Source organism: Cryptomeria japonica, chromosome 10, assembly GCF_030272615.1.
Source record: "Cryptomeria japonica chromosome 10, Sugi_1.0, whole genome shotgun sequence".
NCBI lineage: Eukaryota > Viridiplantae > Streptophyta > Pinopsida > Cupressales > Cupressaceae > Cryptomeria > Cryptomeria japonica.
In genome coordinates this window covers 268,528,575-268,552,103 of record NC_081414.1, presented here as the reverse complement: position 1 = coordinate 268,552,103, position 23,529 = coordinate 268,528,575, and the positions used below count along the sequence as shown (strand labels likewise).

The window sequence follows — 23,529 nt, the reverse complement described above, 5'->3', positions numbered from 1 at the left end:
CTCTAGTCTCTCCGAAACTCCGGAACCTTGAGGTTCCGAAGTTCCAAGTTCCTTACCTAGCTTAGCCCCTCCTCTCCTTAGCTTTTCTCCCTCCTCTGGAACTCTGGAACCCCGAGGTTTCGAAGTTCCTTGTCCTTTTTTCTTCCCTCTCCGAAACTCCTTAACTTCGTAACCCCGAGGTTTCGAAGTTCCTTTGTGCAGTTCCCCGGAACTCCGGAACCCCAAAGTTCCCTCCTAGCCCTTCTTCCTTCTTTTTCTTCGGAACTTCGGAACCTCGAGTTTCCAAAGTTCTTTCCCCTTTTGCCTTCTCTCTCTAGTTCCTTTGGAACTTCGAAACCTCGAGGTTCCAAAGTTCCTTTTCTTCTCTTCCTCTCTCTATCCCAGAACTTCGGAATCCCGAGGTTCCGAAGTTCTTTGCTTAGCCTTTTGAAGTTCTCCGAAACTCTGGAACCCCGAAGTTCCAAAGTTCCTTGCTCCTTCCATTGTCTTCCTCACTTCGGGAGTTCGAGCTTCCGAAGTCTCTGGACTTCCTTCCGACTGGCGACACTTCCGGATGGCGTGATTGACACTCAAGGCTTTTAATGCTCCGACAATTTTGGTGACTTGTGCACTTTCTTTTGTGGAGCCACAAGGGTGCATTAAATGTTTTTGGCAGGATTTCCATCAAGGGAGGTACGGGGCCATGCTTGGTGACTTATGTCATGTCTGACTTTGGAAGGTTAGTCAATCCACCTTCTCAGAATTCCCCCTTGTGGGTATGGCTAGGTTGCTTGCATATACAAGTCAAGTGCATGCACTTCCTTGCACTTCCAGACTGACATGCAGGGGTCATGATCACCCTTGTAACCATTTTTTCTATATAAAGGCTGTTAAGCCTCATTGTAAAGGGTTCTCTCCCTGCTGGCTTGAGCTATTCGATGATCTCCCACTTCTCTTGTATTTATCTTGCATTTATGCAATTGTAAGTTTGGCCATTGGCCTTATAATTAATTGAAAATCACCATTCTTGCCTTTTTTCAACCTTTGTATGCTGTGTATGTTTTCTTACCTTCATTATAGGTGTATGTCTTGTGGCTTTCTCTCCATATATGCTGTGTTAACTTGTTTTCTGAGTGTGACTTGTGGGAATCCTTCTCCTCTCTTGACACTTAGCGAATTCTAACCTCCATACATGCATTGGAGTCACTCATGCAACTGAATTTTGTGCATCCCCTGGGTGTTTCAGTTAATTCTTTGTGTTATCTCGGTGGGGAGAGGAACAATCTCTTCTTGGTGCATCACCTCCTTCTATTTCCTGCATTCTCTCTTCCCTTTACCTCTGCAAGTTGTTTAGGTAGGCTTAGGAATTAGTTTTAAAGTGTTGAGTTGGTTCAACACCTGCACCTAATTGAAGAAGGAAGCAGACCTTCTTCAAGGATTCAACCCCTTGCGCAAGGTCCCACACTTTGGGGTTGTTTCCATGTTTCACAAGGTTCTTGAGTTGATATCTTAGCAAGGGTGCAAGCTTTTGTGATAACAGATACCTCTCTTTTCACACACACAATTCCACTGAAGCTAGGAAGCAAGCCTTTTCGACAGAGACAAAGGCCCGTGAATCCATTGCTAGAGCCACTGATTTATCAAGAAGTAAAGAAACTACTCTCAGCAAGGATAATATTTCTAGTCAGGCACTCGACGTGGGTTGCCAATCTGGTTTTGGTAAGAAAGAAAAACAGAGAAATAAGGTTGTGTATAGACTTCCGGAATTTGAATAGGGCTTCTGAGAAGGATAATTACCCTCTGCCATCTTTGGATGAGGTGTTGCAAATTGTTAATGGCTCTCAAATGATGTCGTTCTTGGACGGATACTCTGGATATAACCAAGTTCTGGTGGAGGAAGAAGACAGATTGAAGACAACTTTTACCACCAAGTGGGGCACCTTCGCCTACAGGAGAATGCCATTTGGCTTGATCAATGCAGGAGCCACCTTCCAGAGGGTGATGGACATTGCGTTTCGTGATTTAGTAGGAAAATGCATAATAATTTATATGGATGATCTCACAGTGTTTTCCAAAAGAAGGGAAGATCATATTGATGATCTGAGGAAAATCTTCCAACGCTGCAGAAGGTACGAGATATCTTTGAATCCCAAGAAATGCATGTTTGGCGTAACTAAGGAGAAGCTTCTTGGACACGTTATTTCTGAGAAAGGAATTTCTATTGATCCAAAGCGCATTGAGGCTATTTCAAGGATTGGCCTGCCTGCCAGTCAGAGAGAATTGAAATCATTCTTTGGTAAGATTAACTTCGTCAGGAAGTTTATTATTGGATTCACTGAGATCGTGAAGCCATGGAATGACATGTTGAAGAAAGGAGCAAAGATAGAATGGACGGCTCCAACGAAGCAAGCATTTGAAGAAATAAAGCAAGCAATTGTTAATGCTCCAATCCTTGTCAGCCCTGATTATACCAAGTCTTTCTATTTGTACTCCTTTGATACTTGCGCAACGGTTCTCACTCAGAGAATTGAGGAGAAAGATGAACATCCAATTGCTTTCATGAGTGCTCCGTTAAAGGATGCAGAGCTGAGGTACCCAAACATGGAGAAATAGGCCTATGCATTGGTCAAAGGTATCAAGAAATTCAGACATTATTTATTTAGAAGCAAGGTGTTCGCCATTGTTCCTGTTGCGGCTGTGAAGACTTTATTGATGCAAAATGAATTAAGCGAAAGAAGAGGCAAGTGGGTCGCCACAATCCAAGAATATGACATTGAAATACAACCGATGAAGATAGTCCGAGGTCAAGTATTAGCACAAATAATTGCCACAACAGGACCCAGACTAGTGCAACAGACTTATGTTCTTGAGGAAGTATCTCCTGGAGAATGGTATGATGATGTTGTTTACTATTCACTGAACCACAGATGCCCTTCGCATTTGAATCCTGGCCAGAAGAGGGTGTTAAGGATGAAGAGCCAGAGATACATGTTACAAGGAGCTATGCTATACAAGAAAAATCATGAGGGGATATACTTAAGATGTGTAGGAAAAGAAGAAGCCAAACAAATTATGGAGCATTTTCATGGTAGATTTGGGACCAGTCACGGAGGCGGTTTGGCTACAACACATCAGATTGCCAGAGTAGGATGTTATTGGCCCACATTGTTTAAAGATGCATACGAACATGGGAAAGGATGTCACACGTGTCAGGTGGCCGCTGTTCGAGAAAAGAATCCTACTATGCCACTTCAACTAGTTGTTGAAGTAAGGCCGTTTGCTCAATGGGGATTGGACTTTATTGGAGCAATCAATCCATCTTCTTCAGCTCAGCATAAATACTTCCTTACTGCTACATATTATTGCATGAGGTGGTCCTAAGCCCAAGCCCTAAAACTGTGCACCACTGATGTCGTGATCAAATTTCTCGAGGAGAACATTATTACAAGATTTGGATGTCCACATGCCTTGGTGTGCGACAATGGCCCTACATTCTCATCATTGAAGTTTTCTAATTGGGCCTTCGAGTATGGGATCGCATTGAAATTCTCTTCTAACTATTATCCCCAGGGTAATGGGCTGGCTAAGTCGACAAATAAGAATTTGTTGAGTGCTATCAAGAAGTTGTTGGATAAGAATCCCAAGGATTGGCATAAACAATTGAGGTTTGCTCTTTGGGCAGACATGACACAGATGAAGAACTCCTTGGGAAAATCTAGTTTACGAACAGGATCCAGTGTTCCCCATCCAGCTGAGAATTCCAACTCTACAGTTCCTGCAAGAATATTTGGATGGTGAAGATGTGGTTCAGACACGTCTTTCACAGTTGCTACACCTTGAGGAGAAAAGGGATCAAGCAGTGGATAACTTCGCGAAGCATTGGAATATTACACCCTCATGCCATGGCGAACTTGAAGTTGCTTTGGAAACTCGGCTATAGGGAGGGCGGACTTGGTGTTGGCACAAGAACTTTATGCTTCCCTAGGGCAGACTTCACCATGAAACAAGAAACTCCTCCATGGATAGACATTCTTTGTGATTTGAACAAAGAACTTCTCGATCCAAGTTCCAGACAACCATTTTTCATGATCTTCAATTAGCCATTTTTTCAGGATCTTCAATTAGCCTTTTGGAAAAGATCCTCTAGATTCGAAAGCAACTTCATATCTGGTTTGTTCTGGATGAACCTTCTTGACTCTATTCTTTTCTTGATTCTGAAACCATCCGTGATTTCGGAAAAAGCAAAAAGCAACTTTCTTTTTTTTAGAAAAAAAAGCAGATTGAAAAAGCAGGTTCTCGGATTGGCCCCAAAATGCCCAAAACAAAACTTTCTAAATTTAGCAAAAAACAAAAAAGCAAATTTCCTAAAAATGTGAAGTTGTCAGAATTGGTCCCGAGAAATTGTGATTTTACTCCTTCAACCTGTTTGAGCACATCCTTAGCATGAAAACACTCTTTTGACCATTCCTTCTCTTTATTGATTTTGATGACTCCTCCAAATTTTGAAAAACCTGACTCATTTGCAGAGGCTAGAGATCGGAGACAAAGTCCTAAGACGCCAAAACACTACCCTAAAGAAAAAAACAAGGGGGTCCCCATTTGCAATGGGGCGATGTGTGAAAACGTCACAACATGTACCTAGTGGGGTGTCCTATAACCGCTCCCCTTCATCTTGCCATCCATTTACCGCTCCCTATGATTGGACTTCTTGGTATATTAATTCGCTATGATAGAGGGATGAGGAGTATTCACAATAGGGTGCCCCGGAAGTCCATCCCTTCTAAGCCCAAAGGTAGTACCCCTTGTACCTCCTTGGCCTCATGGGACCATTCGGTCACCACGATGAGATGGCATACCTAGAAGAGTTCCCCTTCGCGGTTCCCCTCCTTGTAATCCCTCATTACGCCTACCATAATTGCAAAACAGAATATATATAGAACATCCCATATTATGTCACGTATCCTATATATCTATATATTAAACAGTCATAAGCAACAACACAATATGAATCAGCAATGAACAGATGGAAATAATATTCTTTATGCTATATTAGACAGTCATAAACAGAAATGCATCATTAACCAGCAGTGTGCAGATATAAATAGTATTCATATTGCTATGTATATGGAACTCATACCAAAACCATTGTATAGAATCAAACTGCTGTATACTTGGTTTCTTATAGATGCTGAATCTGATCTCATTCGATGATTTAGGTCTGCTCCTAAATCTTCTTTTAATGCCTTATATTTTATTCCATTTTTCTTCATGCCCTTCCTTTAATGATCTCTCCTTTATACTTTATTGGTGGAAAAGTGACCACCTTTCATAGGAATTGAGGGACCACCTTCCATAACCATTAAGTCACCACTTTTCATTGCTGCTGTTGAGAATAATATATTATTCTCCAAGTTGATCTCCCTTCCATCTCTCCCTCAAATGAACCTTCTTCCCTTTATATCTTCCCATGTGAGGGAGAGGTCACATCTCTTCATCATGCCTGCCCCTTGGCAAGAGACAACCTTTCACAATTAGCACCCTTTGAAATAGTACAACACTTCATAATTCTTGCCCTTTGAAAGAGACACAACCTTATCTACTTCCCATTCCTTTCTTTTTCCATTGATTCTTCCTTGATTCCCATGCTTCATTCATTTCTTCCCTCCTTATCCCTTTTCAAATGATCTCTTCTCTCTCTTATATCTCATGTTTGAGGGAGTCACAACTCTTCATTTCATGCCTTTTGACCTTTCATTAATTTAATTACATTTTAATTATATAATATTATATTTTTTATTAATTTATTTCTATTATTATTTATTATTTTATCCTATTTCACAATGGGGACATTACAATATTTTAATTGTTTTTCATTGTATCAAAACCATTACAACCTGTAGGATATAACTCTGCAATTGAAATCCTTGTTAAGCCAGAAGTATGCAAAACTATTTGACAAAATGCATATTGAGAGGAAGTGAAAAAAGTTGGTGAAAAATCAGTAAGGGTTCTTACAAGTAGAGTCCTTCTGACCAAATAGCTTGCACACAAGGATCATGACTTGGTATTTTGTAAAAAAATGGAAATTGTTTCCATTCCATTGGCAAGTTCTGTTGATGATTCTCTGTAGGCAAAAGAAACACCTTCTAAATACAGAGAGCTGAAAGTATCCATTTTTTCAAGAAAATCAATAATCTGCCGATCATCATCACCAATTTTCTACATTACTTGGTACTGATGGCTGATACACCATTTCAATGGGAAAACATCTTGTTTGAACTTTGCATGAGGGGTGATCAAAGATGCCAATATGGCCAAAACATCTGCCCTACATTTCAAATCTCTTGGGATTAGTTAATAGAAAAAGCATCAAATAATTTAATAGAATCCCAAACCTGATTTATGTAGTAGTGTAGGAGATCCTCTTTGACTTGGAACTGCTCTTTGATATGTTTGACATTCAGTTCAACATCTCCTTTGTAATGTCCCTAATTAGTTACACTTTAATTTAATCCATATTTGGCCAAATCTATAAATAAGTAATTGGGTTTTATAGGTGTACCTTTGTATATTGTTTTCCTACAACAAAATTAGAGAACATATATTAAATAATACTTAAACTGAAATATGAATTATATTAAATGATATCAAAACTGCTATATTAATGACTGTTAGAATCATATTTGTTGAATATGATCAGATTATCATATTTCTTAGATGAAATCAGATTATTATATAAAGTCAGTTACTAATCAATTCCTTTAGTCCATTAGTTGGATAGGGTGTCCAAGAACCCATCCCTCCTAGGCCCAAGGGCAGAATACCATATCCCCCTTGGCTCCATATGGCAGGTGTTAGGCACCCATCATGGAGTGGCGTACCGAGCAAGGTGTTCTATCGCCGTTCCCCCTCATCACAACCACCTTCTCTCTTAAGCCCAAGAGCAGATGCTTCACTCCTCTTGGCTCCATGTGGCAGGTGTTAGGCATCCACTATGGAGTGGTGTACTTAAGAGAGTCCCTCATTTACAATGAATCATTTATTGTATTTATTCAATTCATCACATTATGATAATCCATTATATCTGATATAATTGTCACATTCCATTATATTACATTAGTGCTTTGTATTGTGTTATCATCAATATTTTCTGTTAGTTTCTTTGTATCAGTATTAGCCATTTATTGCCATTATTCCATTATACTGAATTTATTATTCCTTATATTATTCGCACCATATGGAGTTACAGCATTAAAATATTTTGTGCAACTTGATTTTAATTGTATTATGTATTCTAGAATTAATGTGTAGATATATATTTATACGTCCTGTCTGACACTATTATTATTTTAATATTATTTATCTAATTTGTCTCTCAAATTAATATCATATTAATGCCTTCTATTTGATTAACACTATACACAACAGTTACCATTTAATGACATATCAATAAGATTTAATATAATTATAATTTGTTGACTGCTATATTTTAATATTCTAAGAAAAATTGGTCTTCTACAGACCTGTTGCTGCCTGCTCCTATTTTCCTACTCTGGCAGACCTGAAGATTCTTCCCCTACTCCTTTCTTACCTTACTGGCAGACTTAGATCAATACTCCATGTTTATTCCCTCCTCTCTTTTCCTTCCTGGCAATTTCTATGTATATTTCTTGCTGGCAGACTTTATAATTTCCTCTATGTATTATGAATATATATGAAATTAAGAATGACACCAAGAACCAAGATGCTACTGCCTGTAACTTAGTAACAGTTCTGATCTGATCCAATCCATGGTGATGTTATGCTTTGATTCCTTTCCTTTATATCTCTCAATGTGAGGGAGAGGTCACAACTCTTCGTCATGCATGCCCTTTGGCAAGGGACACACCCTTTCACCATTAGCATCTTTTTGAAAGAGTGCAACTCGTCATTATTTCTGCCCTTTGAAAGGGACATAACTTTTCATAGTCAGGTCTGCACTTCTTATTTAAATCAGATGTGCACTCCTCATTTCCCAATTATCACCCTCTCAAATGAGGCTCTCTTCTCCTTTTTATATCTCATTGTTGAGGGAGACACAACTTTTCCTTCCATGTCTTTTGACCATTCATTAACTTAATTAAATTTTAATTAATTATATTTAATTACATTCTTTTATATTTTAATTTAATCTCTAATATTGAAATTTTACTATTATTATTTGTTATTATTAAACTCCATTTCAAAGTGGGGACATTACATCCTTCTATTTAGAGCATTTTGATCTCCTTGGCCTTTGCATTGTTCAAGCTGATTGGCAATATTTTGTATTCTGCTGTATTATTTGTGCATTTTAGTTGGAGGCAATATGAAATGGATTTTAACTTGTTTCCGGAGAAATCAGCAAGATCCCAGCTCATAAACGATATTCTGGGCAACTTCCATGGAATTGCAGGGTTCAAATGCCTTGTCTTTTTACCAGAGTTACCCGGGGATGCGTCCCCGACCTGAAAACCCCTGTCTCCGTCCCGGGGACGTTTCGGGGACTTGGGGACGGCTAGGGGACGTTTCCCCCCGTCCCCAAATTGTCCTGCATTTTGAGGGGATGTCCTCGAAACGGGGGGACGCCTGTCCTAGCTCTGGGGGACGTCCGTACGTCCCGGGGACGTGTGGGGACGGCTGGGACGTCCCCAATCCGTCCCAGGGACGGCTAGGCGTCCCCCATATCTAAGGCCATTAAAAAATATTAAAAAAAATAAAAAAAGTTGTATTTTCATTTTTAAATTTTTTTTTTCTTATATGCCCCTTATTAATTCAAATTGTTATTAAAAATAAAAAAATTAAAATATAACATTAATTAAATTTTAAATTTATTAATTTAATTCATAATTTTGACAATGAAACTATATGGCAGCAGTGTAGCCTTTGGGCATTTTGACACAGAGATTAGAAAATCGCCCAAAAATCACCAAACTTGGCGAGTCAATAGAAAAATCACACCCAGTGCTGCCCCTTGACCCCGCAAGGGGCGATGCCCCTTGACCTCACCTTGGGGGCGCTGCCCCCAAACCCCTGTTGAAAAATATGGGGGGAAACTGCATCGATAGAAGTAGGGAAAATTTAACCTCTTTGTTTTGACATTTTGTATGTTATTTCTTTAATATCTATTATGATATGCATATTGACAATGTTTTATCCATGTTTTATCATACACATGCTATATCCATGTTTTATTGTTTTCATATGAATATAATGTATGTATGCATGCCTTATCCATGTTTTCATATGAACATTTAGAATTTTGAAATTTTCCTATATATTTTAAATTTTTCCTATATTTTATATAGCCGTCCCCTTTGCCGTCCCCCGCTGTCCCCAAATTTGGCAAAAAAATTTGCCGTCCCGGAAACGCGTCCCGCCGTCCCCTGCCGTCCCCGTCCCAGAAACTCGGGGTAACTTTGCTTTTTACCCTTTTCTTCTCCTTAGAACATATAGTGTCTGTATTTTTAACTTTATTTGCAGATGTTATCGTATAGATTCCTTGATCTGTATCTTCATAAAGAAAATGTGTTCTTGAATTGTGTGGATTTTCAAATGTGAATTGAAATTTGAGACTTTAAGGCTGGTTCTAAACGTATCTTCTTTCCCTTGACTGGAATCATTGCAGAAGACCAGTCAAGCCGAGTTTAAAAATTTAACTTAAGAGTATTCCATAGCTGGTTGGAACGTCAGCCACCAAGATTGTCATCGTGATTCATTCCTCTGAATGAGTTGCTATGGCTACTTGTGCATCTTTTTATTTTTCTACCACAACTGATTTTCTTATGCAGGTTGATTTTCATTTTGTTTTAACTTGCATGAATCTCAGGGCAATACATATTTCTTTCCATTCTATTTTTTCCCCATAAACTAATTTAAGAAGTGAATTTTCTTTTTTAGGGGCAGTTAGAGTCAGAATTGGATGAGCTTGGATGGAGACAGGCAAAAGCAGTAAGCTTTCTCTCTGCATCAAAATGATTAAACAAATATGTTATAAAAGAGAAATCTAATATTTATAAGGCATTGTCTAGGATTGAGCAATTGAGTCTGTAATTGTGTTTTGCATATCTGTTACAGGTTGCTGAGAGATTAGCCAAAGAACCAAAGATCTCAGCACTTCATTCCTCTGATTTGAAACGTGCATTGGACACTGCAACAACCATAGCTGAGAAATGTAGTTTACAGGTATCATATAAAATGAGGACATGGTTTACAGTAATATTGTTTTCTACTTCGTGATTTTGCATAATATAATTTTTAAAATTGAGAGAATTTAATTTCCTAAAACATTGTAGTAGTGTAAAAATGATCTGCATTTTAGTAGTGTAAAAATGATCTGCCATCTGTTTTCTATTTGGATTAATTGCAAGATTCCATTTATTATACCAATGAAACGTTTTTTATGATGTGCATAGTTATATATTACTTTGTGAATCCATTCCATTTTGATTAGGATATTTAATGTTTTGTGAACAGAGACATTGGATAGACCTCTATTTATTGTTAATATTTCATGGTTGAATCTAGTTATTATTGTCTATCTAATTTTTCCAACAGATATCTCAATATGTGCTGTTAAGTGTTAATCCAGTATAGCTGGAGTGGGGGTGGTTCTTATGCGATCATATAGGCAAGTCAAACTGACAATCCAAGCAACCAAAAAACTAAGTGTAAACTACAGCTTTATGTTTGTGAAGTATATTCTATTCTTATAGTTAATTAAATATGTGAGTTATATGATTGTTTTATAGAAGGTCATAAATATTAGCATTCATAACCATATCAGGATTAACTGCTTCATAAGGGGGTTTCAATAAAAGGGTAAAGTGTCATAAAGAGGGCATCCATTATTAGGTATAGGAAGCCTTGAAGCATACCATAATGATATTATGGCCATTAGGAACATATAACAAATATAAAAGAATTTTCTAGCAGCTTCATGTAGATCACGCTAGCAGAAACTTGTTGATGTTTTCATGTAATTGAAAAACTCGTAGAGTACTTGCAAAACCCGTGAGTCAAAAGCCATGGCAAGTTACTAGACTAAAAACTTGATGATGTTTTGCAAAACTTGTGGTGATTTTGTTTTTAAACTCATCAAAAACTTTTTAATAACTTGCAATTTTTTATGAAAAACTTGTCGAAATGAGGGTATAAATGTTGGAATAAGGTGTCTCAACCATTGCAATCTTCACATTGTTTATTATAATATATATTTATTCATTATATTTTTTAATTGATTGCCTTCAAATGTCTAGTCATCTAGTGGGACCCATAGGCTTGGTGGCATCTTACTTGGTGGTGGCTGTATGACACATATCCTGCACATGTGGCGGTAGGCATCCCACTATGAGGATCTTGCATTAAGTATATGTAGGTGACAAGTGTAATGTTCCGACCGATTTATGACAATATCCATTACAATTATTATAATACATTTACATATGACAACCTATTATAGTTTTTATGATAGAATGGATAGGTGGCAGGAGACATCTTTGCATGGAGAAGGTGGGCGTCCAAGTTGAGTAATGATAGATAGTAAGAGGATGTGTTATTAATTGTCGATTATTATGGATTCTCTTACAGATGTAAGTTCTCTAAGTCATGATTATTTTTATGACAACTGTAAGAGGTGTAAGTGCATTTGTCATACCTTAATATGGCATTTGATCATGTACGTGTCATTTGCATGTTTATAGGTGGTTGAGAAAGTGTGCCAAGTGTTTTGTACAACCTTGTCTTTTGTTTTCATCTAGAAGCTTCCTCTGTTTATTTCTCTACATAAGGTGGTCTTGGAGAGCATTATGCATGTTATGTTTTGCAGGTGAAGTGATATGTTGCCGGAATTAATCCAGATTTTGGGTTGTTGGTTGTATACTCCTGTTGAAGAAGCTTAGTGCTAATATTGTATTGTAACTGATTAGTTTATTGGAAATTCAAAGTATTGTGCTTTTGAAGTGTGGGGTTTTTTTTCCCGAAAGGGTTTTCCCCACATATATCTTGTGTTTATCTATTTGTATGCTGTTTATCTCTTTCTAAATGTGTTTCTATATTTGTAATAGTTAAAGATTATAAAGAAAACTTGCACTATCTCCCCCACTAGGTTAGTGTTAGGAAGTGTTTTTCGTACCTTTTCTTCCTTTCAATTGGTATTACAGCTTGGCTAGTTTTGGTTCCGTTGTTGGGTAGTGGGTTTTTTATACTGATCTCAATTTGAGTGGGAGGTTTTGCAAAGTATTTTCAAAGTCTTTTTGTAGGAAGAAGATGGTAGGCACATCCAAAAAAGTTGATATGGAGAATTTTAATGGCAACAATTTCAAACTTTGGAAGTTGAAGATGGAGGATATGCTCGTAGGTCAAGATCTATGAGCTGCAATATTTGTAACTAAACCTCAATCTACACCATATGATGTTTGGGATACGATGGATCGAAAATCTAAGGGCCTCATAAGGCTCTGTTTGGTAGATTTTGTCTTATTGAATGTCCATGAAGAGAAGATTGCAAAAGATCTTTGGAGGAAGCTTGGAGATGTATATCAGGTTAAATCCCTTGGAAACAAGATTTTCTCGAGAAAGATGTATTCTCTGAAGATGAAAGATAGAGGTTCCATTGTTGATCATCTCAATGCATTCAACATGATAGTTGCTCAGTTGGGTTCTTTTGGTGATGAAATTGAGGAGGATTGTTGCATGCTTCTGTTGTATTCTTTGTCGGATTCATGGGGCCACCTTGTTATTGCTATTAGGAGTACAAATACCAAGTTTAAGATGGATGAGGTGGTAGCATCATTACTTTCTGAAGAGATGCAAAGGAAGACTTTTGAGTTGTATAAGGAAGCTCTTGCGGTTTGTGGGAGATTGAAAGAGAAAGGCAAGAACGACAAGAAAGATGAAAGAGGCAGATCGAAATCCTGTGGGAGATCTAAGTTTTCTTGGAAAATCCAAGGCAAAGTGTTGGAACTATGGCAAAATCAGTCACTTCCAAAAAAAAATGTGAGAAAAGAAAGAAGAGAAACTCCAATCCAGGTTCAAACAAATCTTCTCATGATAACAGTGAAGCCTTTGTCACAACCTTGGCACCACATGTATTATAAGATGTGTGGTTGATAGATTTTGGTGAATCTTTTCACATGAGCTCACATCGGGGTTGGTTTACAAATTATGAAGACTATGATGGTAGGAAGGTGTATCTTGGTGATGACTCTCATCTGAAGGTTGCTGGCCATGGAAGAGTCATGATTAGATCCTTCATGGCAGAGTCAAGGGGATTGATGGTGTTATGCATCCAGGTTTGGTATGAATCTACTCTTTGTAAGTAAATTGAGTGATGTGGGTGTGCAGGTTGTTTTATCGCAAGGAGGATGCAAGATGACTAGAGGTTCTATGGTGCTTGTTAAGTATGTTTGGATTAGCACATTGTATAAGTTGGATGCATGCACAATATAGTTCAATAGTACTTCTGTGGAGTTGAAGAAGAGGACACTGGATTCTTCACCCTTATTTTTAGATTGAGCAATGAAGAGGTCTATTGCTTCTACATTTGATGGTTGTGCTTTTTGGATACCTAAGGGTGCCAATGCTTTGGAGATGAAACTTTTGGTGGAGAAGACAACGTCTTGGCACCAAAGATTGTCACATTGGTGATAAGGGTCTCAAAACCTTGAAAAATAAATGCCTCCTAGAGGGGCTTGGTGATTGTAATCTTGAGTTCGATTTCTACAAACACTGTATACATGGTAAACAAAACCGTGTTCAGTTTTACTTTGGTTCTCACAAATCTTCTGTGTAGTTGGACTTGATACATTTTAATGTTTTGGTCCTGTTAATGTTCCTTCAATTTCAAAATGTGTATTTCGTATCATTTATTGATGACTACAGTAGGACATTTGTTGTTTTCTCATAAGTAACTCTGAAGTCTTTAGTTGGTTTAAGGAGTTTAAGGCTATTGTTGAGAATTAGACTTGTAGAAAGATTAAGTGTTTGAGGACTGACAATGGTGTTGAGTTTTGCTTGAGAGATTTTGACAGGTTCTGTAAGGACCATGGGATCAAGAGGCGTAAGACAACCTCATATATCCTTCAATAGAATGGAGTTGCAAAGAGGATAAACAAGACATTGATGGAGAGGGTTGGGAGTGTGCTTAGTTGTGTTGGCCTCGAACAAAAGTTTTGGGCTAGAGTCGTAGCCATTGTTTGCTATCTGGCTAACATATCTCCTACATTAGCACTCGTTGACAAGACACCTATGGAGTTGTGGTCAGGAAAGAAGCCTTTGATGAGACATCTCAAAGTATTTGGTTGCAAAGCTTATGCTCATGTTTCAAGTGAAAAAAGATCTAGTTTGGAGAACAAGGCTATTAAGTGCATCTTTATCGACTATTGTGTTGGTGTAAAAGGATACAAGATCTGGGATCTAGTGACAAAGAAGGTTCTCTACAACAAAAGTGTTATTTTCTGAGGTTCTTTACAACAAAAGTGTTATTTTCATAGATATGAAACATTCCTTTGTTGAGCTATAGCCAGAGAAAGAAAAGAAATAGAATAAGGAGGTTGTTGATTGTTTGAAGCAATAAATGATTAGGTATCCATAAGAAACTCATTAAATCCAAATTTATTAGAAGTTGGGAGACATGGGAATACATAAAGGTATTCTAAAGTTTATGTGGGAGTTAATAGATTTTTCATCATAGGAAAATATCTTTGGTAATAGAGCACCCATGACCATATCATTTGCACAATGACCACTCAACATCTTTGGCAATATACCATTCATGTTCTTATTAATTGCACAATGATCTACTTGATTATATAGTTGACGATTTTTCCTATCTTGGCTCTCTTGTGGTAGACGTTTACATTTTGTACTTTTGGCATCATCAATGCAGATTCTTTTTTCCAATAGAGAAATTGCCTCAGTGCATATTTTTCTATGAGATTTTGGGTTCTAAAGCATTATTTTCCTTTTAATGGATTTGTGCTTTTTAAAAATCCTTATGCTCAATATGAAACTAAAGGAATGATAGAGCAAGGGCCATGCTTAATATAGAGAGGCTTGGGGAATGCAAGTCGAATAGTGCAGGGAAGCTGATATGTTGTCCTAGATTGATTCAAAAAAGGGGAAAGGTGACAAAGTATGAAAAGAAGTGGTCCCAATTCCAGTCTTTTAAAAACATCAATATTTTAGAGAAATCAGGTCTTATGTGGCAAATTTCAGCCACATGGGACTATTCACCTAAGAGCTATTCTTATAAATAGAAATCTTGTCATGTTAAATTTCCAAGTCAAAAATATTGTCATTGAGGCATTCTTTTCCATACTCAGTTGTTGAACATTGGCAGCGTCGGTTATCACTTCCAGTCTGAGGAATATGAAGTGTTGATCAGATTCCTACAGCCTGACATAGATAACATAAAGGTTGTGATAATTATTGTGATATAATAATTATATTGATAGGCATTATAATTATTATATTGGGATAATATTTGTGATAATATGACATAATAATTATATTATTATTATTATTATTATTATTGAGATTATATAATATCATATAATATAATATAATTATCTTATATTATATTATTATGATACAATAATATAATAATATAATTATGTTATATAATAACATAATATAATTATTGGGCCAAAAGTGGTGACCCTTAGTGAAGGGACACCACCAACATATATATAATTGAAGTGATGAACACATACAATTTTTAATGGACCATATGTAGATGGGCACCGATATGCAACAATAAAAGAAAGAATCAATACCTATGGTAAAACTCAACATGGTATCAGAGCGGCTACAAAAACTGGGAAAGGCTAAGAAAGAGTATTTAACTTTATTGTAAGGAAAAGCAGTAGGGATGTTCCAGGGAGTGGAGGCCCTAGATTTATACGGATATGTGTTCAACAGGCAAAGACAAGATGAAAGCCTGAAACGGGGAAACAACGCATTCCACTATATTGACACTTCAATAATGTGAAGTCATGGTTGGAGGAGTGTCATAGATAGAGTGAATTGAACCCAAAATTTTGTCAGCTAATTGGATAATTTCCTTGTTACGTTTATTGTGGGGTTTAATGGGAGATAAGGAATTGAGGGGATTAGGCATGGAGTCGAGTAGGAGTACTGTGGAAGCGTATTGGAGGTTGTGCATGATCGTCAATGCCACGACAAATGACGATAAAATTACGCTGATTTATAAGATGGATGAGATTTGTGAGACGCTTTGCTCTAGTCCATTTGCAATTGTCCAGGAGATGTTCGATTATGTTCTTAAACACCTCGATCACAAAAACCCTCGAGTCAAGCAAAAGGCTTTGATGCTTATCAAATATTCAGTAGCAAAGGCTGGAGTAGAATTCCGAAGAGAAAGGCAACGACATCAGGAGTTATATGTCAGATGTTTCATTACAGATGCTCTTAGAGGTGATGCATTGAATAAGGTTGTCCGTGATACTGCCCATGAAGTGGTAGCAGCCATATTTGCTGCGGAGGAGAAGCAACTGCTTCAGAGTATGTCAACAAACGAATTCAAGGGTTTGGTAATACTAATTTTGAAATGCCATTGGATGATAGAAAGCCATTTCTTAGTGAAGTCTTTGAATTGGGAAGTGCATCTATTAGACAGGGTCTGAACATGATTGGTGGACTGTCAAATAATAATTATCTTGATGCAAAAGGAAACCTAGCTGGAAGTTACAAAGGACCTAGATCATGTATATGTTTGGCAAATTGAGAGACAAAATATATAATGCAGAGATCATCTTATAAGAAGGCAATGTTAAGCAATTGCATTGATCTTATTAAAACAAACAAACATATGCCTTGAATATACCCTAAATATAAAGAATAGCGATGATATAAGGATCAACAATTTTTAAGAAGAATAGATTGTTAATTTTAGATCAGATTGATAGCAATAATCAGAAATAACACAATGAACACACAAAACACAAGAGTACCCTGGGAAAACCTCCCTCTTGGAGGTGAAAAACCCAACAATTAATCTCAGTTTATTTTAGGCAATAATTAATATGCGACTTTACAAGTTTACTTCAACACTTGAAGCAATATGAACATCAGCATATACACAACAGTATGATGAACTTATTTGCAATATACTTGACTGAAGATGATTTGCTGCTGCTGATCATAGGACCATTCGCTGATCAAGGAGTCAATTCGCTGACCATGAATGATAATTGCTACTCCAGAATTAGTTCGCTGTTCTTGAAGATGAATTCGCTGCCATAGGGATATGCTCGCTGATCTTTATGATGCAATTTTCTGTCCTTGTAGTTATATTCGCTGACTGGATAATTTCGCTACTGATCAAGGATGTAATTCAATGTCTTCCATTGTGTGTAATGATGAATGAATGAACCTTGTATATATATGTGATCTTAGCCACCTAATTCATCCTAGGTCGGCTCACAAGGATAATCAATTAATAATAATATGATGACCTAAACTTGGTGCCCAATATAGGGTCAGCCCCATTGCATTTACAAGTTACAATGTTGAATATAGGGTTAGCCCTATCCACAAGTTACATCGCCCATTATAGGGCCAGACCAAATTACAACTTATATTTAATTTTGTACATTTAATGTGACTAAGGCCAATAGGCCAATTAGTCACCCACAAGTTACATTATGGGTCAGGCCCAATTTTCATATTTGCAAGTTACATACACATATCAACATTCTTAATGGTTACAAGTTACATAATGCGTTTGGGTCCAGCCCAATACAAGTAATACTTATATTTGATCTGAACTAGCTATTATTTCAACATAGATTACAGTCTATATAAAGCAATGGTTATATTCATGCTATGGCAATTGATGGTAATTAGAATGAGAAATAGAGAAAACATCAATATGTAGTGACACATGAACATGCTGGCCATATGCGCGACAATATATGTTGGGGTCAGCAACTCTGTGTTTCGAGGAACCAATGATAAAAGGGTCCAAATCGATTGACTATTAACGGTGGTAAAAAAAAACGTAATTACCAATTAATAAATATGTTAACAACAGTCTACAAAGGTTATTGATCAATCAAAGTGAATGGTGTTAATAAACAAGTGACATATTTGTTAATAAGAACTTGTATTCGAAGACAACAACATTATCATTGTGGGAATATCATTTTGCAGTAGTTATGATATTCACATCATTCTCATACACGTAGACATATGAGAAGGGTTGACTTAATTAAGTAGTCAAAGATGTTAAGGAAAGCAATGAAAAGTTTATTAATAAGCAGATGAGCACCGATTAAAATAAAGAATAAAAACACAGATAAAGGCTATGAACAACAAAGAGTTAGACGGTAAAAATATTACCGTCAATGAGGCGCAACCCAGATTTGGTGGGGGTAGCGACAAGGAGACGATGAGTGACAAAGAATCATATTTGACTAATGTTACAGTCATTATGGACCAAGTGAAGAAACTGTTGAATTTAGTGCCAATGAAAGTGTTGAATTGATTTGCAATGACGAGGACTGTTGTCATTTTATGACACCCTTGGTCCATCATTGAGAACCGATCAGAGATATGTTCGATGGACCAACATGGCCCCAGTTGATCAGGGAGAGAAGAATCATGAAGTGTGAAGTGTTGCCTTGTCCGGAGGAGCTTCCCCCCTTGGCCTTTTCTTCTTCCCCGAAACTCTGGAGCCTCGAGGTTCCGAGGTTCTGTTTTCTTTGCCCTTGTCTCTTTCCTTCGTCCTTTTCCGAAACTCCAGAACCTCGAGGTTCCAAAGTTTTTTGCCTTAGCCGCTTTCTTTCCTTCTCCGGAATTCCGGAACCCCGAGGTTCCGAAGTTCCCTTCCTTCCCTTGGCTTTTCTCCAGTTTCTCCGAAACCTCGAGGTTCCAAAGTTCTTTCCCTAGCTTAGCCCCTCCTCTCCTTTCTCTCTTTTCCCTTGGAACTCCGGAACCCCGAGGTTCCGAAGTTCCTTGTCCCTTTTCTTCTTCCCTCTTCAGAACTCCGAAACCCCGAGGTTCCGAAGTTCCTAGCCTTCCTTTCCTTCGCTTCTTCTCTTAAGCTTCTCCTTTGCCCGGAACTCCGGAACCCTGAGGTTCCAAAGTTCCCTTCTTCTCCATAGCCTTTCTTCTATCCTTGCCCGGAACTCCAGAACCCCGAGGTTTCGAAGCTCCTTTGAGCAATTCCCCGGAACTCCGAAACCCCAAGGTTCCGAAGTTCCTTTCCTTCTCTTCCTCTCTCTATCCTGGAACTCCGGAACCTCGAGGTTCCGAAGTTCCTTGCTCCTTCCATTGTCTTCCTCACTTTGGGAGTCAGGTCTCCGAAGTCTTCCAAACTTCTTTCCGACTGGAAACACTTTCGGATGGTGTGATCGACACTCAAGGCTTTAAATGCTCCGACAGTTTTGGTGACTTATGCACTTTCTGTTGTGGAGCCACATGGGTGCATTTAATGTTTTTGGTAGGATTTCCATCAAGGGAGGTACGGGGCCATGCTTGGTGACTTGTGTCATGACTGCATACTCTGACTTTGGAAGGTCAGTCAATCCATCCTTCTCAGGGTTGGCTTTTGTGGGTATGGCTAGGTTGCTTGCATGTACAAGCCAAGTGCATGCACTTCCCTGCACTTCCAGACTGACATGCAGGGGTCATGACCACCATTGTAACCCATTTTTCTATATAAAGGCTGTTAAGCCTCATTGTAAGGGGTTCTCTCCTTGTTGGCTTGAGCTATTCCATGCTCTCCCACTTATCTTGTATTTATCTTGCATTTATGCAACTGTAAGTTTGGCCATTGGCCTTATAATTAATTGAAAAATCACCATTCTTGCCTTCTTTCAACCTATGTATGCTGTGTATGTTTTATTACCTTCATTATAGGTGCGTCTTGTGGCTTTTCTCTCCATATATGCTATGTTAACTTGTTTTTTGAGTGTGACTTGTTGGAATCCTTCTCCCCTCTTGACACTTATCGAATTCTAAACTCCATACATGCATTGGAGTCACTCATGCAACTGAATTTTGTGCATCTTCTGGGTGTTTCAGTTAATTCTTTGTGTCATTTTGGTAGGGAGAGAAATAATCTTTTCTTGGTGCATCACCCCCCTTTATTTCAAGCATTCTCTCTTCCCTTTACCTCTGCAAATTGTTAGGATAGGCTTAGGAGTTAGTTTGAAGTGTTGAGTTGGTTCAACACTTGCACCTGGATTGAGAAAGAAGCCGGCCTTCTCCGGAGATTCAACTCCCTTGCGCAAGCTCCCACACTTCGGGGTTGTTTCCATGTTTCACAAGGTTGTGGAGTTGATAGCTTAGCAAGGGTGCAGGCTTTTGTGATAACAAGTGCATCGTCTGTGGAAGGTTAGAATTGGAAACCGATGTCTTCAAAAGCCATGAATTTCAAAGCAAAAAGTCTAGCGTTGTCTTTGAAAGCAATTCAGATGAGTTTAAATTTTCAGCATCTTTCTGTGAAACACTTTCATCTCACCCTCTTTACATTGAAAGCGATAATGTAATTTGTAAAAATGATTATGACTCTGAAGAACCTGAAATCTTGAAGTGTGGACACAGTCAAGGTCAGTGGCCGTGGCAGTGGCAACTATGATATCAAGGACAATTGTAGATGTGCCTGGATGTCTTATTGAGAGATCTATTTCTTTGTTGCTCATAATTATTAAGATTGAGACAAGACGACTCTCTCAGTGAGAGGGAGCATACTGAAAGGGGATTTTGTTCTAAATCCCAAGATGATCATATTCTTGCCTAGGGCGTGATCTTATGACGGTAGATCAATGGTGGACATCACTTGATCTTATGATAGTAGAGTCTCCTAAAGCAAGATATCTTCCATGATTGGGACCATGTGAGCAGGGGATGCTTCTGTAACAGAGGGAACAATTAAGAGGATGTGCTTCTATTGATATCCGAGGATCTTGGTTATATTGGTTCAGAGGGAGTGGACCATGTCAAGATGGTTTCTCTAGTGATCAATCAAAAGACTATGATTCATTAGATGGAGTCCCATTTATGTAGGCTGGACGTCATGATATTCTTGGATAAATGAATACTTGGTGAGCTTGGAATACACCAAGATTGATGCAGACTCCAACCTGGTATTTCACAGTGTTCCACGGGGATGCGTCCCCCCCCCTTTTTGGCCGCGTCTTGGAGACGGGGACTCGACGTCCCCCGTTGTCCCGCCACCACCACCCAAGCGCCATTGGAGACGGCGCATAGACGTCTCTACGTCTCCTTGGGAGACATCTGGGTGTCTCCCCGTCCCTCGAGAGATGTGCAGATGTCTCTCGAGGGACGGGGAGATGCCTCTCGAGGGACGGGGAGACACCCAAACGTCTCCCGTCGCCCTCACGTATATGCAATGTTTAAAATTAAAATTTTTAAAAAATTAAAAAAATTGACTTTTCGGGGGGGTTAAGGGGTAACCCTAATTGGACGTGGGCCAATAGAAAAATAACACCCGACACCTTTATAAAATAATAAGTCAATTTTATTAATACCAAGGGGTGATGCCCCTTGACCCCTTGACCCCAACTTGGGGGTGCTGCCCCCAAACCCCCGTCGAAAAATATAGGGGGAAACCGCGCCGATAGAAGTAGGGAAGATTTAACCTCCGAGTCTAATTAGGCTCCATATAACAACATAATTAGCATTGAAGAAATCCTGGTATTTACTATTTAGATTTAGTATTTCAAATTTCCTATAGTTTCATTTGAAATGTAATTCTTATACTATTATACTGTCATACATCTTTTCAAAACTAGTTTTTCAAGCACTATATGTATATGTATAACTATGATCAGCACCACCACCTTGCCAACCCCCCGCCGCCGTCCCCTCGTCATCCCCAAACTTAGACCCTTGGTCCCCCCGTCCCGGAAACTCGTCCCTGCGTCCCCCCATCCCCCCGTCCCCAACGTCGGTGGAATATTGGTATTTCATGAAAGGTCAAAGCATGTGGAGATCAAGTATCACTATGTTAGAGACATGGTGGAAAGGTATGCTATTCACTAATGTATTCTTATTTTCAAAAGATGTTTTAAAGTGTAAGCTCTTGTGATTGCATTTCTCTTTGAGAGACTTAAGGAGAAAGCTCTTATCTACACCCTCTGATATGGTTCATGGTGGATGTCATGTGCGTGACTCCATGACAATTTTGGTTCAATGCTTGATGAGCCCCTGTGAACATTATTGTGAGGTGACGATCTCTTAATAGTGAACACTTGTACATCTGATCATTATTGTAAGGTGATGATCTTACGATATTGATTGATCATACCATTATGATGGATATCATGGGATGTGATATCTATGGATATGTCATAATGGTTTATATCTCTAGAAGTAATATCTATGGATATGCCATAATGGTGGATATCATGAGACGTGATGTCCATGGATAAGCCATAATGGTGGATTTTACATAAAGAGATATTCATGGTGGATTTCATGTGACGTGAAATCCGTGGACATGCCATGTAGTAATATCTTTAGATATACCATAATGGTGGATATCATGTGAAGTGATATCTATGGATAAGCCATAATGGTGGATATTACATGAAGAGATATCTATGGTGGATGTCACGTGAGGTGATATCCGTGGATAAGCCATAATGGTTGATATCATGTGAGGTGATGTCTATGGATGAGTCATGATGGTTGATATCACAGTCAGGTGATATCTTTCCTTTCCACATATGGATGTAGCCATTGTGGTCAACATCACTATGAGGTGATATGTTATAATGTTTTGTGCAGCTGGAAGTATCCTCCCTAGCTGAGAGGGAGTCTTGAAGATTGGCAGCGTCGGTTATCACTTCCAGTCCGAGGAAGATGAAGTGTTGATCAGATTCCTATAGGCTGACATAGATAACATAAAGGTTGTGATAATTATTGTGATATAATAATTATATTGATAGGCATTATAATTATTATATTGGGATAATATTTGTGATAATATAATTATTATGACATAATAATTATATTAATGTTATTATTATTATTGAGATTATACAATATAATATAATTATCTTATATTATATTATTTCGATACAATAATATAATAATATAATTATGTTATATAATAACATAATATAATTATTGGGCCAAAAGTGGTGACCCTTAGTGAAGGGACACCACCAACATATATATAATTGAAGTGATGAACACATACAATTTTTAATGGACAATATGTAGATGGGCACTGATATGCAGCAATAAAAGAAAGAATCAATACCTGTGGTAAAACTCAACATCAGTCTTATGAATACTAAGACAGAACAGGTTCATTGGCATTGGTCCTTATTCTGGTTGTCATTGAAGAATTTGGTTGTTGGTCCTCAAGTGAATACTCAAGTTATGAGTGGTACATCATTATAGACATAATTCTAATTACGACCCAGTACAAAAATTATTCAACTTTGTTAATATGGATCAGAAGATAGGAGGTTAACCCTAATTCACATGGTTGGCATGGAATTCTAAGCCTTTTGTGTGTGAGAGAATAAAACT

The 23,529-nt window shown here is 38.1% G+C and overlaps 1 protein-coding gene across 9 annotated transcripts in view; it reads left to right on the top strand.

Annotated features, from left to right (window-relative positions):
* The window catches only part of LOC131039134 (phosphoglycerate mutase-like protein 4), a 90,710-nt gene that overhangs the window by 7,092 nt on the left and 60,089 nt on the right, over positions 1-23,529 (top strand). For all 9 annotated transcript variants that reach the window (XM_057971796.2, XM_057971800.2, XM_057971803.2 and 6 more), the window contains 2 exons: positions 9,898-9,948; positions 10,075-10,182. In XM_057971796.2, coding sequence (XP_057827779.1) covers positions 9,898-9,948; positions 10,075-10,182 — 159 coding nt within the window. The remainder of the gene's footprint in view (positions 1-9,897; positions 9,949-10,074; positions 10,183-23,529) is intronic.